We start from the raw sequence: 15102 nt of genomic DNA, 5'->3' as shown, positions 1-15102 counted from the left end.
ATTCCAAAAGAACACTGTTTTTGGATGATCTTGTTATTTGTTTAACTCATAATAATATATTTTGTGCGCGCGCGCGTGAGGTTTTATCCATTTTTCTTTATTTTTTTATTATTTTTTTCCTTATTATTCCCTAGGGTGGAGCTAGAATTTTATAAGTGGGTGTGCTAATTAATATAAAAAAAAGGGTAAAAAAACAAAAAGGTAAATTTGTAGTTATAATTATAATAAATGAAAGGTCATACGGATCGATGACACATAATTCAGGGAGATGCAAAATTCGGGTTTCTATGGCACAAGTCTCTAAGGATATGATTAAAAATATCAGGACAAAAATGTAAATTACAAGTAATTTTGCCCCCGCTGTCTGGGGCATAGCCTCCTCCGTGCTCGACCACTAGCATGGTTCATCTGGACTATACAACAAACCTGTTGTATGCCAACCCCACATTTTTGCTTTATTTATCCAGAGAAAATTTTGAATTATGAAAGTAAAGATTGATTCCACTGCAACGCTTCTCCCTATATATTGAAGGGCTTCCCAGACCAAATTAATCCTCCCAAAACAGACCAAAGATATATAGTGCGCCATGAAGAGTTTGCGTGGTAGTCTAAATGCCGTGGAGAACTATAAGCCTTACGTTGCAATGCTCTTTGTACAATTTGTGTATGCAGGCATGGCTTTGTTCTCCAAGGCTGCAATTTCTAAAGGGATGAATTCTCATGTCTTTGTCGTTTATCGCCAAGCTTTCGCCTCGGTTTCTTTGGCTCCATTAGCTTTCTTTCTTGAAAGGTCTTCTATATATGAACACTTTAATCTTGAATCACTCCCCCAGTTACTTCATAATTAATAAAATATAGCCTCCCAACTGATTCTTTTCTTTATTATTATTATTATTATTATTCATGGTCTTCTGCTGATTCTGCAGAAAGGAGGGTGCTCCCCTGTCGTGGAGCTTACTTTTCAAGATTTTTTTGGTTTCCTTGTGTGGGTATGGACTTCGTATTTTGGTTTCTAGCTATGAAGATTGTCTTATTTATCACTCTTGTATTACAAAATCTGCTTCCGATTACCACTAAGTCATGTATACAAAATTTTCAGAGTTACTATGAGCTTGAACCTCTACTATATTGCAATCAGCTATACCACTGCAACATTTGCTGCTGCAACTACTAACACAATTCCTGCCATTACATTTGTCATGGCAGCCTTATTGAGGTACCCTGTTTTCTATATCATAATTAGTCTTGTGTGCATAATTTAGCCAAACATAGATACAATAACATGTGATTTTTAAATATTTCAGGATGGAAAGCATTTCCATAAAACATTTGCATGGAATTGCCAAGGTGCTGGGTTCTGTTATATGTGTTTCTGGAGTGCTAGTGTTTGCTTTTGTTAAGGGGCCTCCCGTAAACTTTATGAATTGGTACCCATCCAATGATCACAAGCAAGTTCAGGATTCATCAAAAACTTGTTGCTCCAGAGAGGAGTGGATAAAAGGTTCTCTTATCATGATCTCAGCAAATACGCTTTGGTCTCTGTGGCTTGTTTTGCAGGTTAATTCTTGTTCATCCAACCTCTCAATCCTCTTATCATGATCTCCCTTTGGTCTCTTACTTCTCTGTTTTCTTCTTCTTTTCTTTTACGTACTTCACTCTGTTTATTTTTCTTCTCTGTTGTAACTCTTGGTGTTGTGGGCATTAGGGTCCCATTGTCAAGCAATATCCAGCAAAACTACGCCTTACCACTCTACAATGCGTGTTTAGCTGCATACAGTCAGCCTTTTGGGCCATTGCGGTAGAGAGGAACCCTTCAGCCTGGAAGCTCGGCTGGGATCTTAAACTTCTGTCGGTTGCCTACTGTGTACGTCTATTTCATCATCAAACTTAAAGACACGTGATCGTGGCAATTACAAAATGAAAAGGATAAAAAACATAAATTTAAATTTGTCTACGACCCTAAACATTCCATTTTTTCTCATCTTTCTTTTTACCAGACAGAACCATGTGGCATGCATACTAGAGGGCCTTGTGGTTCGATGTGTTCATACTATTGATACATGCTATTAATTAGATATGGTTAAAATCAAAATAACCTTGTCGTTAGTAATATTATTCGATTTGAAAACTGGGAAAACACTAGGCAATATTAATGATGCCCTAAACTTTAGAGATCCTGTGGTCCAATTTTTGTCAACTTCCTCCATTACAAAACATCTACTTCATAAGCAGTATGTTTCAATGTGCAACACAGTAAATATATAATTTTTAAGTTTTTTTACTAAAACCTAGAAAAACACTCTATGCTTTCATTTATGGTTGGAGTTGTTAGTTATAGCTAGGGTTATAAAGTATTTGTGTTAAGTAATACTCAAACACCTGGAAGTGTTTCTATGTTTATGGTTTTTGGCTTCTGACTTTCATTATAGTTTTAGAAGTAGCTTCTGAATTTTCACCAAATACCTTTTCAACACTTTTCTCATAATAATTGTCCGCCTTTTTTTTTTGCCTTCTCACCAGTTTCAAATATCCCACCTGATATGCTTCTTACTTTCTCCAACAATCTGCTCCAATTTGATAAAAATCTAAACCTGTCAAATCAGATCCTTTCTTCTCAGCTGCAAATATCCAATTACGTTATTTCGAAATGTAAAGTCGAAGAATTCTGCTCCAAATATGTCTGTGCAGTTTCCTCCTGAGTAATATCGGAATGTGTTTCTATCTCTGTTTTTCCTTTTTTTTTTTTTTTTTTGAGAATAGAATGTCGCATTCAATCACCCATCATGGTGCAATATTTGGTGTGATGTCAATTGAAATATTGCTCCCAATCATATCATAAATGATGGTATATGCGCGTGTAAAAATGCGCTACGCACAAAAACCTGACTATCAAGTGAAAATGGCACAGGGTATAATTGTCACTGGAATTTCTTTCTGGCTGCAAGTATGGGTGATAGAGAAGAAAGGACCACTTTTCACATCAATGTTCACTCCGTTGGCACTGATTATAACAGCAATTTTCTCAGCATTCTTGTGGAAAGAAACCCTTCATTGGGGAAGGTCTAACCCTTTTACTTTTTCTGGACACTATTATTTTTAGTTTTTTTTATATAATCTAGAGACTATTTCCTTACCAAACAAATTAGTACAGGACACGATCAAAGTTTTTTATTATATGATTGTTACCCTCTCTCTCTTGCCCCCTTATTGGAGTGCAATGAGATCATATCGATTAGCCCGTGACAATTGACAAGGTCCTTGTTCTTTATGGCAGTGCTGGTGGGGATGTTTTGTTGATGGGTGGGCTTTATTGTGTATTATGGGGCAAGAAGAGAGAAGAAGATAGGAAAAGCGTAACAACAGATGAACAGAATACAGAAACTAAAGAGAAAATCACTCTGGAGTGCATTACAAGTCACTGAGTGATGGGATGTTCATGTTGCATGTGAATTTCAAGCATAGGATTCCCAGTTCCCACGGTGAGGTTTTGATCCAGAAACATCTGAATCCGAAAAGATCATCATCCCATTGGAGTTTCCCTTTATAAAGACCGAGTTTATGGCTTGTATACCGGTTTTTGTTTTTTCATTTTCTGTTTTTCGTTTCTTGCAATCATGCGTATATATTTTATTATGCTGAGAAAAGTAGCCCGTAATTCCGATGATTTTATTGGATCAGTGCCCAATTTCTAAAACAAATGAGGTTTTAAATAGGAAATGTTCACTTATCTCTGGAGTGGCCAATCCCTTGTCAAGTAATACAATGGCCAAGCCAAAAAAGGAGAGGCAGTCGGAGAAAAAGTTGCCAATGCGATGATGACTGAGAAAATCACGTTTGTAAAAGAGAGGAACAGTAATATTTTGGGCTGATTCCGAGATATGAATGTCCTTGATTATGGTTTCCACGTCCACCACCTATCCTTAAGAGAGGGCAATGTCAAATACTATTCTCAGCTGATTTAATATATTGTCTTATAAAATATTTTTTATTTAAAAATATATTAAAATAATATTTTTTTACTTTTTAAAATTTATTTTTATATCATGTCAAAACAACATCACAACAAAATTTAATTTAAAATAAAAGGTTAAAAAAGTTATTTTTTTATTAAAAATACTTTTAAAATAAACAAACAAATAAAGTATTTATCTTTGCATGCAGGGAGGATTCGGATTTGTGTTGATGACATCCATCGGCTATGCACTTTTTGTGGTAAGATGATAGGATTGAAATAAATGTATATTAAGACTGTGGCCTCACGGACGGAGATTTTAGCCAGGAAACGTACTGATTTTCGTCAGGAGAAACTTTTCCGACCACATTTTGTCGAGAAAACTTCATTGTCTTGGTAGGATTCGTAGAAATTTTCCAACGAAATTAAATCTTTCGTCGGGAAAGCTGACTACCTTTTCTGATGATAATTCATCGCCAAACACAATGCCATCTCTGATGCCGGACTCCGATTACATATTTTCCGACAAAATTTTGTCATGAAAGCTTCTTTTACCGATTAACTTTCGTCATTAAAGCCTCCTTATTTAATTTTCCAACATAAATTCTTTGGAAAAGTGGACAGTAATTTTCAAATTATGTTTTTTTACGAGAAATTAATAGTTTGTGGGACAAAATCTCATAAAAAAAAGAGTCTACCATGTTAAAAGAAAAAATTAAAGGCATTAATGGGGGCATTTTGTCCTCCCGCGAGCACTCTTTGTGTCCAATTATCTAAAATTTCAATATGGTGCTATAAAATAAAATTAGTAAAATATAATACTCTAAAAACAAATAAGTTTACTTTTATTAATATAGTTAGCAAAATTCTTACAAAAACATTATGTATCCAACGTAATGTAAGAGAGGAGAACCTAAAAGCAATTCAGCTTACCAAAAAGTTTGTCAACGGTTACCAAACTCCCATCTGCATTAGTCTTAACAATTTAGTCTTTAAACCTTCTTTGAAAACTAGAACTGAAGTCATTGTCTTTATCTACTCATTTACTGTATAAATTAAACAAGATCGATAGTCTCCAACTCTGGATCCCAGAGCCTTCATAATTGCTTGAAACCAGTATGCAGCCACCCAGAGGAAGTCCAGTTTTGCCCACTATCAGCAAATAATCCCATTTCCTGTCATTACTGGATATCAAATCTCTTAATCATAACAATAATCTGTGAATATCTCTCATATTTATTGTGTAAATATGTAAGTTGCTTGGATTTAATTATAGCTATTGTTAGTGGGGTTTTTTTTTCAAGGAAAAGAAAAGAAAGTCGACTCGGGCGTGCTGGTCAATAACTATTTCAGTGCATTTCGACGCAATGTAGACCCCAAATGGCATGAATTTCAAAAACTCCATTAGGCATTCAAGAGCCATATAGACTTTTGGCAATTCGATAGCTACAAAGTACCAACACTTGTGCTCGATTCCAATAATCCATTCTTCTTAAATTATATATAGTGATTAGAATTCAGATCTTCTATTAAACATATATTAAATGAATCTGGACCACCACCAATCACAGAACACTTTAAGTCAAGGCATCTCGCAACAACTCGAAGCACTCTATCATAAATCATCCTCGAGAGTTAAAATTCGTAGCCAAAACTGTCTTGTTCAGGATCGGAGATTTTAATATTTTTACCCTGTTTTTTTTTTTTTTGATTTTTTCTCAGTAAGGCAAACTCTTCTTGCTAGCCAGCATTATTGGCACGCATCTTCTTGTGTATGTAGCAAGTCCCATGCCAGTGAAATTCTATGCTGAGAACTAGAAATGCAACCCCCGCAACTACTACATGTCTGCATGCATGTGGAGCTATATATCTTCACGCTGCAAGGACAAGACCGGGCTGCAAGGTTTGAAGACATAGCATCATTAAATTGATCAATTCCGAAGTACGAAAAGATACATAAACGTGTAATTGACAAGCAAGTGCCATAAGCATGCTTTGTTTCTTTCTTTCCTTAGCCTAACCACGACAATCACAAGTGAAAAAACGCAACTCGTCATAGCATTCAATATAGATATGATTAAAGGGCTTTTGTGCTCATTTTTTTTTTTTTTTATCTTCATTGATTGAAGAATGGCATGGAGAAATCTACAATCTTGACAGCCACACTTACTTTAACTCCAATGATAGTTTAATAATTAATACCCCATCCACCGTCACTTGTGGGGTCATAATTAATATCACTAGCTCCTTCAAAGGCAAGATACAATCCACTTCCTTGCAATGAATAATGGTTGATTTCATGCATAGATTTCTACCACAAGATAACATAATTTTAGTTAAACTTCTATCCACTTGTCACTCGCTGTTCTCCAATCAACACCGCTTCTAAATATTTTTTTTGTCTCCCCTTCCTGGCATCGCATCTACCAAGTCACCTGCCAGTTTACCCATCATCTGTTTTATTTCCTTTTCTCGAATTAACTGCTGCCAAGTGTGAATATATTCCACGTGTCAGTCTTGTTGTAGATAAAATCGACCTAACCTGCAATCTATGACTTTTATGATAAGGTTCACGGATTTTTCTCAGAAATCATATGCAAAGCACTCGTGTTTATCGCATATCGTCATTGGTGTTAGTTTTTTAATCACCACTATCCAGTCTATAAATTCCCTCTGTCCTTTATTATCATTATCATTTAGTTGTCTGGCCAAATCTATAATTACAACTGTTCATGTGATATCACAAAGAGTAAGTTGCCTTATAAGGGTCGCTGGGGCGACCCCAATTGACACCTCCACCTTATTTTCTTCATAAATCATAAATAATCTGTGTGATTAAAACAGGCTTCCATAATCATCAACTTATTTTCTTCAGTCAAGGGCATTGGAAATGAGACAGACTCAAAATACAAAAACATTTCTTCTGTTATTTTACTCCAAGTCCCCAGATTTTGTTAGGATCTTGATCCTGTTAAGACAAAAGTGGCCCCTCGAATTAATCAAGTCGCGATAGCATGGCATGCTTTTGCACTGTATAAAAAAGTCAGATAATTCACTGCTTCGTTTTTTTTTGTCTCTATATAGTTGACGCGCATTCATCTTGGCAAGGAAAATAACTAGCAAATCTTACAGCAATTCGCTTGATTGATCATCTCGCTAGTACAAGTTCTTGTCTGGTTTATTATTCTTATTTCTGCCAAATAAAAAAACCTTTTTCTCCTTTTTTTTAAAATGACAGAAATAAAATATGATTTCAGCCGACTCTGGTTTTCCTACTGGCCAGTGATAGTACTAGCGTGCAGAATTAATGTATTTGGTTTAATTTTTTTTCCTAACAATACCAAGTTTCTGATGTCGTTGCGGGTAAAACATTGCTGCTATTGCAGGTACAGATTAATAAGAGATCTTATAATAGTGACCGGTATATATAAGATCTCAACGCAATCTGCAGCCTATCATTTGGCCGGCGATTTAAAGGGGTCCATCAGTGACATTACTGATTATTTAAGTATTGCAAGTTTGTGTTCGTGAAGGGATCTTTTTTCTCAGCACAGATTCTTTTATTATATATGGATAAGATAGAGGCATGTTTATACAAAACCATGACATGACATTAAGAGTAACTGCATACTTATTTTTACATTTTAAAAGTAATTTTAAAAAGATTAGAATTTTTTTTATTTTAAATTAATATTTTTTTAGTATTTTTATATTATTTTGATATATTAATGTTAAAAATAATTTTTTTAAAAAAATATATTATTTTGATATATTTCTAAGCGAAAAATACTTTAAAAAGTAATTACTACCATACTTACAAATACCCTCTAAATATAATTTTGTTTTTGAAAATATAGACATTGAATTCATAATTTTTTAATATTTTTTAATAATTTTAATGTATTAATATAAAAAAATATTTTAATATATCTTAAAAATTACACATTAAAACTTCCTGGTATTCATAAATTCTTTTTGCACTCGGAGATTTGCTGTATATATTACTGACTTTCCTAGCAATCTCAAGTAGAGAAATGGTAACCCCCTCTCTTTTTTCTCCTTTTCCTGTATGCATTTTCTCATGTAAAATAAGAATCAATAAGTATTCTTGAAACAAGGTAATTTATCATTAGTTTCTTCCAGTTCAGCTATATAAAATGACGGGTAATCTTTTATACCAATCCGAATTCACCATAATATGCATACGATATATATCACAGTAAAAGAAAAACCTTAAACAACATCGATAGAGTTGTTAATCTAGAGTATTTTTCTGCTATAACATAGGTGAAACAAGCTAAAATCAAGCCGGGAATAAAACAAATATCAAGGCATGGATTTTGATAGTTGCGTAGGGGGTAAAATATACTTGCCATGACTGTATCAAGACTCAAAAGCAAAACAAATGTGTTCACACTTCAGATGTAAAAAGATTCTAGTTTTCATCGGATCCGTCATCTCCAAGATCCCAACACTCTCCAAGTCAAAAAAGGCAGCCACAAATGTCAATGGTTTGCCTTCAATGTGTTCATAACGGACGGGACTGGTTTGTTCTGGAACAAATAATTAGAATCCGAATTCTTCAACGATGTATTTCCTGCTAATTAGGTTTGTTTGAAAAAAGAAAAGAAACTCTCAGAAAAAAACGAACGCTCACCAAAGACGTTCAGGCATTGAAAGCATAGCTGCAAATAAAATCCTTACGAGAGTTTACGTTACAGGGTACCGTTCTCCCGGGTTCCAAACTCCCAACCATGTCTCAAGAGCTAATATATATATATATATATGTATTCTAGGATTATGAGCCAAAATAATTATTACTCTTCTTTTTCCTTCTTTTTTTTGTAGCAAGCAAGCAAAATAAATAAAAAATCAAGCATAGCTTGCAAATAATACAAATAAAAAAATATATAATCTACGCATACAGGTTTTGCAATAACTACATTAATACGTCTATAAAACTTGCAACCATTCTCATTCTCAAAGACAATTATTTATTTCATATAAACATGATTGTATTTTATTTTCAAGTTTCTATGTTTCAAATGCTTAGATTTTTTTAGTTGTAAGAAAATAAAATCAAATAAAAAAAGATATATATATTTTAATAATTCTCCCGTCGCTTTATCTTTCATTTTCTAAACTAGTGATTTATTTGTTATTCATTATTTTAAACACCAAGCATGATGAACAAGAACTGGATAAAGCAAGTGACATCCATGCCTTATCCCTCTGTTCATCATATAAAAATATTTTCAAAGCACATATAAAGAAATATAATAACATGGTTAAATTTCATTGATATTTCATCTGGGCCGCATTGACCAAGACATCAGCACATGAATCTAATCAACATCCTTAAACAAATACAGGGACGAAGGAATAGATTTGGTCGAAAGCTAAAGGTCAACTGTTATCGAGGACCAAAACTATAGTTTCGCAAAAGAAAAAAAGCCACAGCATTATACAAATAATATACAGAGCTAAATCAAATAAAGGTGCTCCTCAACATTCAACAACGAGGAAACATTATAAAAAGAATAGTGAAGCCAACTCTGTTTTTTACGCAAGTTCTTGTGAACTTCATTTAATCAAATTTCAGGTCCGCCCTAGAGAGAGAAACAAGATAGATGGAGAGAGAACGTGTTGTAAAGCGAAGGATCTGACACAGAAGTGGAAGAGCAGTGAGCTATCATGCTCCACAGCCTGCACTTCTACTTCTCTGTCTCCTTTTCTTCTCCAAGATCTGTTTCTTAGATTCGGAGATTTTTCTGTTTGTTTCTTGTTAAAGTCCCCAATAAAAGTCCAAATTCCGAGTCTTTGACAGGAATTATTAGGACCCATTTCCTCTTCCTGTCTTTATAGCTGGTGAAGGGTTGGGATAGTCAATTTTTTTTTTGCTGTGATTTTTTAACTTTTTAGGTTAGTGGATTGTTGAATTTTGAACTTTTTTTTATGATTTAAACATTTGGAAATTTGGTGAAGGGGTGAGGTTAAAGGGTTGTTTCTGTTGCAGAGTTTGTGTGAAAAAGTCCTGATCTTTGCTGATCGGTGAAGATGAAGATGAAAAGTGGAAGAATGGATACTTGATTGTGGTATAAAAGGTTAGATTTTTTTTTTCAACTGAAATGTCTAGCGTCAGTTCAGACACGTTAGAATTTCAGTCCTATAATATTCATTTCATATTTATAAAACAAATTAAGACAAAAGGATGAAGCTAAGAAGTTAAAGACATCATTCCTCAGCGTATTGCAAAATATTCGATAAACTGATAAACTATAGTATTTTTTTTTCTATCATTTGTTTTTTAAGAATATTTTCTGTTTTTTTTTTTCAGCAGATAAACTTTAGAAGCTTGGGTTGAGACTTGGTTCTTGTTGTAGATAATATCTAGAAGAACTTAACCAAGAAAAAATGGTTGAACTAAGCTTAAGACCCGGTTGAAGGGTTTTTTATATATATAAATATGGTGTTGGAGTTATGGTTCACTCTTTTCTTATAAGATTCTTTATTTGAAGAATTTTTCATAATGCAGAAGGTTAGAATATGAATTAATTGGAAAATGGGTTTGCTTCCTTTTTATGAGATTCTTAATGTGTGCAAGAGTGTCATGAATAGTAAATTAAATTCGAACCGATTGCAATTTTGATTTAAAGATTAGTTTAAAACCCGGAAAAGATGTCTGGTAGTTTAGGTGCTTTTGGTGAGTCTTTTCTTTTATAGGAATCTGCTTAACTTGCTTTGTGCTTTTCCCTTGTCTGTCTTCTTTTTCCATCCTTTTTTGGTGATATGCATTGCTGTTATAGCTGGAATGTAAAACAGTTTTTGTTGCTTTGCAGTTCTGCACGCGTGCTATGGTTTGTGGTCATTCATAGACTGGAGTGTAAATATATTTTATGCAACCACATTGAAGTGAATATTAACTTAAGTCTGCAAGTGTATTAGATAAAATGTCATTCCGAAGTATAGTTCGTGACATGAGGGATGGGTTTGGGAGTTTGTCAAGGCGGAGTTTTGAGGTGAGGCTGCCAGGTCATCTCAGAGGGAAATCTCATGGCTCAGCTTGTGAGTTGCAAGACCAGCCTGTGGTCATCCAGAATAGTCGTTGGGCTGGTCTTCCTCCTGAGTTACTACAGGATGTGATCAAGAGGTTGGAGGCTAGCGAGAGCACATGGCCATCTCGCAAGCATGTTGTTGCTTGTGCTTCCGTGTGCAGGGCTTGGAGGGAAATGTGTAAAGAAATTGTTAGAAGTCCAGAGTTCAGTGGGAAGATCACTTTCCCAGTTTCCCTAAAGCAGGTGAGATCCTTGCTTGCTTTTTTTTTTCCTGTCTATAATAAACTTTTGGGTTGAACTTCCATTCCATTATCTTTATCTCTTATCAATATTTGAAGAAATTTTTATAATGTTCAGTGCATGTAATAGGTTTCCATATCTGCAAGACGTTCACCTGAGCGTTAACTCGTGGATGTAAATATTTATTGGCATCAAGAAAGGATTTTGTATGTTTCAAAATGATAATTGATAAAATTCTCTTTTGTTATCCATTTACAGCCAGGGTCCAGGGATGGAACTATCCAGTGCTTCATAAAGAGGGACAAATCAAACTTAACTTACCATCTTTTCCTTTGCCTTAGCCCTGGTGAGCTTCTTTCACTGACATTTTCGCTGATTGTCACTTATTTTTGTAGGACCTGCTTTATTTCTAATGCCAATGTAAATGGATAATTTACTGTCTCCAGTTTCTTTTCATCAAAGTATTTCTCTGCTGTAATGCATAGCTCTGCTGTTTATTCTTCCTGAGAATGAATATTATGTTTCGTGCAGTTTTCCAAATTGACCAGCTAGAAGGATGGTTCTTTCTGTTTTTTAGTATTTTATTTTCTATATCGGGAAGAAACCGGCATGGTTGTTGCAAGTTTTATCAGCAATCCAAATGTTTTCTGATGTGCATTTGATGTCTACTCTCTCTCTCTCTCTCTCTCTCTCTCTCTCTCACACACACACACACACACAGGCTCGCACTCACTGACACTCATATATACATGTCCAAGAGCTCACTGTAATTATGTGTTCAAGCACATTGTAAATCTTCTTAATTGAATGTTTGTGACAAAGTAATATCATTGTGTATTATCTCTGTTAAACGTGTCTTACATCTCTGAAAGTTTTTTATGGAATGACCAGTTGCTCTTATTTACGATGAGTTTGTGCATGTAACTCGCACTTTGATCTTTTGAAAAGGAAGTTTCTTATTGCCAAAAGATGCAATTAGGTCTTCCTGGGAAGCACATTTCTATCTTAATGGATACGAATGAGTTTGTTCCTTGAAATAGCTGTTCAACAAACTTCTTGTGAATCTCATATCTTTTGGAAGCTATGTCCACTGTGAATGCTGTTGTAAACATCCCTTTGAGCTTTCTTGGATAGTTTCTTTTTTCTTTTCTCTTTTACCAGTTATTTCATATTCAATCCAAGTTATCAGTTCCTAAAGATGATATTTTTCTACAGTTTTCCCAATTTTCTATATTGTCCTATACAATACGAATATGTTGGTGATTAGTGACATGCCTATGCAGCTTTGCTTGTTGAAAATGGGAAATTTCTTCTGTCTGCAAAACGCAAACGGAGAACTGCATGCACGGAGTATGTTATCTCTATGGATGCAGATAATGTATCAAGATCAAGTAGCACATATATTGGAAAACTGAGGTGAGAGTTGATTTCATGACCAATATTTACTTGCTGAAGTCCTGAACTTGGGACAATTTCCTTTTCTGACATGAAGACTGAATATACCTAAACATTTCATATGAGTGCCAATGAGCTGTAGCTCAGTTGGCACAAGTGTCCCCCTACCTTGGGAGATCTAGAGTTTGAACCTCTCCTTTGTAACTAAAAAAACAATTCATGGGTTCCAAGCTCTCTTCATTCAAGCATAGCAATCCCTCAAGAGCTGATATAGTATATCATTAATGACTACCTCTCATTATCTACTAGACAAGGTGTACTTGTTGCCCAGTCATGTGATCCAAACCTTTATATATATATATATATATCTGAAAACTTTTCATTATTTTAATTGAAATATACTATGTGTTTATGTTATAGGAGTTAGTGTTTGTGTCCCGCATTCTAGCTGTGTGGACTAAATATTTATATGGTATTATAAAATTAGCAATGTCATTCTTCTGTCCTCGCATAAGTAACTGGAACTAGGTTACAAATTAGGGTGGTAGTTTTTATCTAGTCTGGTTAGAGCTCTGTTTCTTCATTTGAAGGTGTGATGCTTGTTTTCTCTTCTGATGCCAGAAGGATGTAATGGTGCTGGTGATGGTTTTTCATGTATCATTTACTGCTATAGCTTGGTCAATGATTTTCAAGATGAAGAGTTGTGAACTTGTACTGTTCTTAGGAGGTCATGGTAGTGTGTTTTTGATGGTTGATATTAATTGCGTGATGTGAGTCATATGCAAGGGCTTGTTAGGCATTCAAGGTGGTGTTTTTAACGCTTCCATTCTATGGATATCTTTATGGCGAGTTTTGCAATGACTGCACTGTTGGAACATTGATATGTGATTGCTGATGTCAGATGAACTTAGATGAGATAGTTGGTTTGCAATTTTTTGTTGTGTCAGAAGATGTGTTTGAGATGCTAATTGTTTTTGTTTCAGGTCAAATTTTTTGGGTACAAAGTTCATAATTTATGACACACAGCCTCCATACAACAATGCTCAGCTTGCACCACCTGGTCGAAGCCGCAGGTTCTACTCAAAGAAGGTTTCTCCAAAGGTCCCTACAGGCAGCTATAACATTGCTCAGGTTACATATGAGCTGAATGTGCTTGGCACCAGGGGTCCACGGAGGATGCACTGCACCATGCACTCAATCCCTGCGTTGTCCCTTGAGCCAGGTGGTTCTGTCCCAGGCCAGCCTGAGCTCCTCCCACGCTGCCTTGAAGACTCTTTTAGGAGCATTTCCTTTTCTAAATCAATTGACAATTCAACTGAGTTTAGCAGTTCACGTTTTTCTGACATTGTTGGTCCTCGAGAAGAAGATGAAGAGGGAAAGGAGAGACCACTTGTTCTCCGAAACAAGGCCCCAAGATGGCACGAACAGTTGCAGTGTTGGTGCCTGAATTTCCGTGGGAGAGTGACAGTTGCCTCAGTCAAGAATTTCCAGCTTATCGCTGCAACACAACCTGCTGCTGGTGCACCAACACCATCACAGCCTGCTCAGTCTGATCATGACAAGATCATTCTTCAATTTGGTAAGGTTGGCAAGGATATGTTCACCATGGATTACCGGTATCCTTTGTCTGCATTTCAGGCTTTTGCAATCTGCTTGAGCAGCTTTGACACTAAATTGGCTTGTGAATAAAAAAAGAAAATGGTATCAACTATAGAACATTTAATTGGTAAGGTATCTCTTTTAGGGCTTTCTAGGATGGTGGTTGTAGTTGTTGTATGCAGTCACTGTACACAAGTCCTAGTCGACTGGAAAGTGCAGAACGTCTGCTCTCATTGGAGGGGTCTTTCCTTTGTCACCCTTCTCTTTGTTTCAGTTGGATTGGTCTGCTTTGAATGATTCCATCATGTTTCTGTCTGCTATTGTTAAACTCTGTTGTAATATGACAAAAAAAATATGTTTGAACATGTCTAATCATCAAAGGAATTCGACTATCGAGGGCATGCATTCTGGGATGAGATGCTAGGGTATCTTGGTCACCCAAATTTATGTACTGCATTTATAATGGAATTAAATGAAGTTCCATGAATTAAAGCTCATCAATGCCCAGTACTGAAACACTGTTCTCCGCCAAATGAAACGAGCAGTTAGGGTTAGGCTAACATGGCCAGGCGACGAGCCAGATAGTGGCGTAGTGTACCAGCTCCGAGCAGCAGCTGCTTTTGTAAGGGCTGGCTGCTACCACCGCAAACTGCAGCTAGTAAATGATGGTTAAATTTGTCACTTGCCGGTGTCTTTCTTTGCCCGAACCAGGGTACGCGAGAACCACATCTGTACTTTCGGCTGCCTGCCAGCCTTTTTACCCATACTGTGCGGTGGCGACTGATATTCGTCCTGAAAACTCAAGTTAAATGGATGAGACTAGCAATTTGTCCCGGAAACGGACAACCTGCCTGCTTTTCT

At 35.7% G+C, this 15102-nt stretch overlaps 2 protein-coding genes across 6 annotated transcripts; both read left to right on the top strand.

The window, feature by feature from the left end:
- Nucleotides 1-462: 462 nt before the first annotated feature.
- On the top strand, nt 463-3669 carry LOC7467818 (WAT1-related protein At1g43650). 2 transcript variants are annotated; one of them, XM_002302143.4, is made up of 7 exons: nt 463-790; nt 927-989; nt 1100-1216; nt 1305-1557; nt 1706-1864; nt 2909-3060; nt 3275-3669. In XM_002302143.4, the coding sequence occupies exons 1-7, from the start codon at nt 588-590 to the stop codon at nt 3420-3422; spliced, it is 1095 nt and encodes a 364-aa protein (XP_002302179.1). In that variant the 5' UTR covers nt 463-587; the 3' UTR covers nt 3423-3669. The 2 variants fall into 2 exon arrangements, with proteins under 2 accessions (XP_002302179.1, XP_052306245.1); XM_052450285.1 differs by lacking the exon at nt 2909-3060.
- A 5774-nt stretch (nt 3670-9443) lies between these two features.
- LOC7468777 (tubby-like F-box protein 8) lies at nt 9444-14633 on the top strand. 4 transcript variants are annotated; one of them, XM_052450463.1, is made up of 6 exons: nt 9444-9874; nt 9969-10056; nt 10898-11250; nt 11506-11593; nt 12531-12663; nt 13626-14633. In XM_052450463.1, exons 3-6 carry the CDS (start codon nt 10903-10905, stop codon nt 14329-14331), a joined length of 1275 nt encoding a protein of 424 aa, XP_052306423.1. In that variant the 5' UTR covers nt 9444-9874; nt 9969-10056; nt 10898-10902; the 3' UTR covers nt 14332-14633. The 4 variants fall into 4 exon arrangements, with proteins under 4 accessions (XP_052306423.1, XP_052306424.1, XP_024450931.1 ...); XM_024595163.2 differs by having other exon boundaries at nt 9445-9874; nt 10792-11250; XM_052450464.1 differs by having other exon boundaries at nt 9444-10056.
- The last annotated feature ends 469 nt before the right edge of the window (nt 14634-15102 follow it).

The sequence above is a fragment of the Populus trichocarpa genome, chromosome 2 (assembly GCF_000002775.5).
Source record: "Populus trichocarpa isolate Nisqually-1 chromosome 2, P.trichocarpa_v4.1, whole genome shotgun sequence".
NCBI lineage: Eukaryota > Viridiplantae > Streptophyta > Magnoliopsida > Malpighiales > Salicaceae > Populus > Populus trichocarpa.
The sequence above is the reverse complement of the archived record's forward strand: the minus strand, read 5'-3'. Positions and strand labels throughout refer to the sequence as shown.

Bases quoted from the DNA above. Each gene is read 5' to 3' on its own strand.
- LOC7467818 (XM_002302143.4), top strand. From the start codon at position 588: ATGAAGAGTTTGCGTGGTAGTCTAAATGCCGTGGAGAACTATAAGCCT. The intron at 1,217-1,304 runs GTACCCTGTTTT...TAAATATTTCAG, and splicing joins GTCATGGCAGCCTTATTGAG to GATGGAAAGCATTTCCATAA. The intron at 1,558-1,705 runs GTTAATTCTTGT...TGTGGGCATTAG, and splicing joins CTCTGTGGCTTGTTTTGCAG to GGTCCCATTGTCAAGCAATA.
- LOC7468777 (XM_052450463.1), top strand. From the start codon at position 10,903: ATGTCATTCCGAAGTATAGTTCGTGACATGAGGGATGGGTTTGGGAGT. The intron at 11,251-11,505 runs GTGAGATCCTTG...ATCCATTTACAG, and splicing joins TCCCAGTTTCCCTAAAGCAG to CCAGGGTCCAGGGATGGAAC. The intron at 11,594-12,530 runs GTGAGCTTCTTT...ATGCCTATGCAG, and splicing joins TTTCCTTTGCCTTAGCCCTG to CTTTGCTTGTTGAAAATGGG.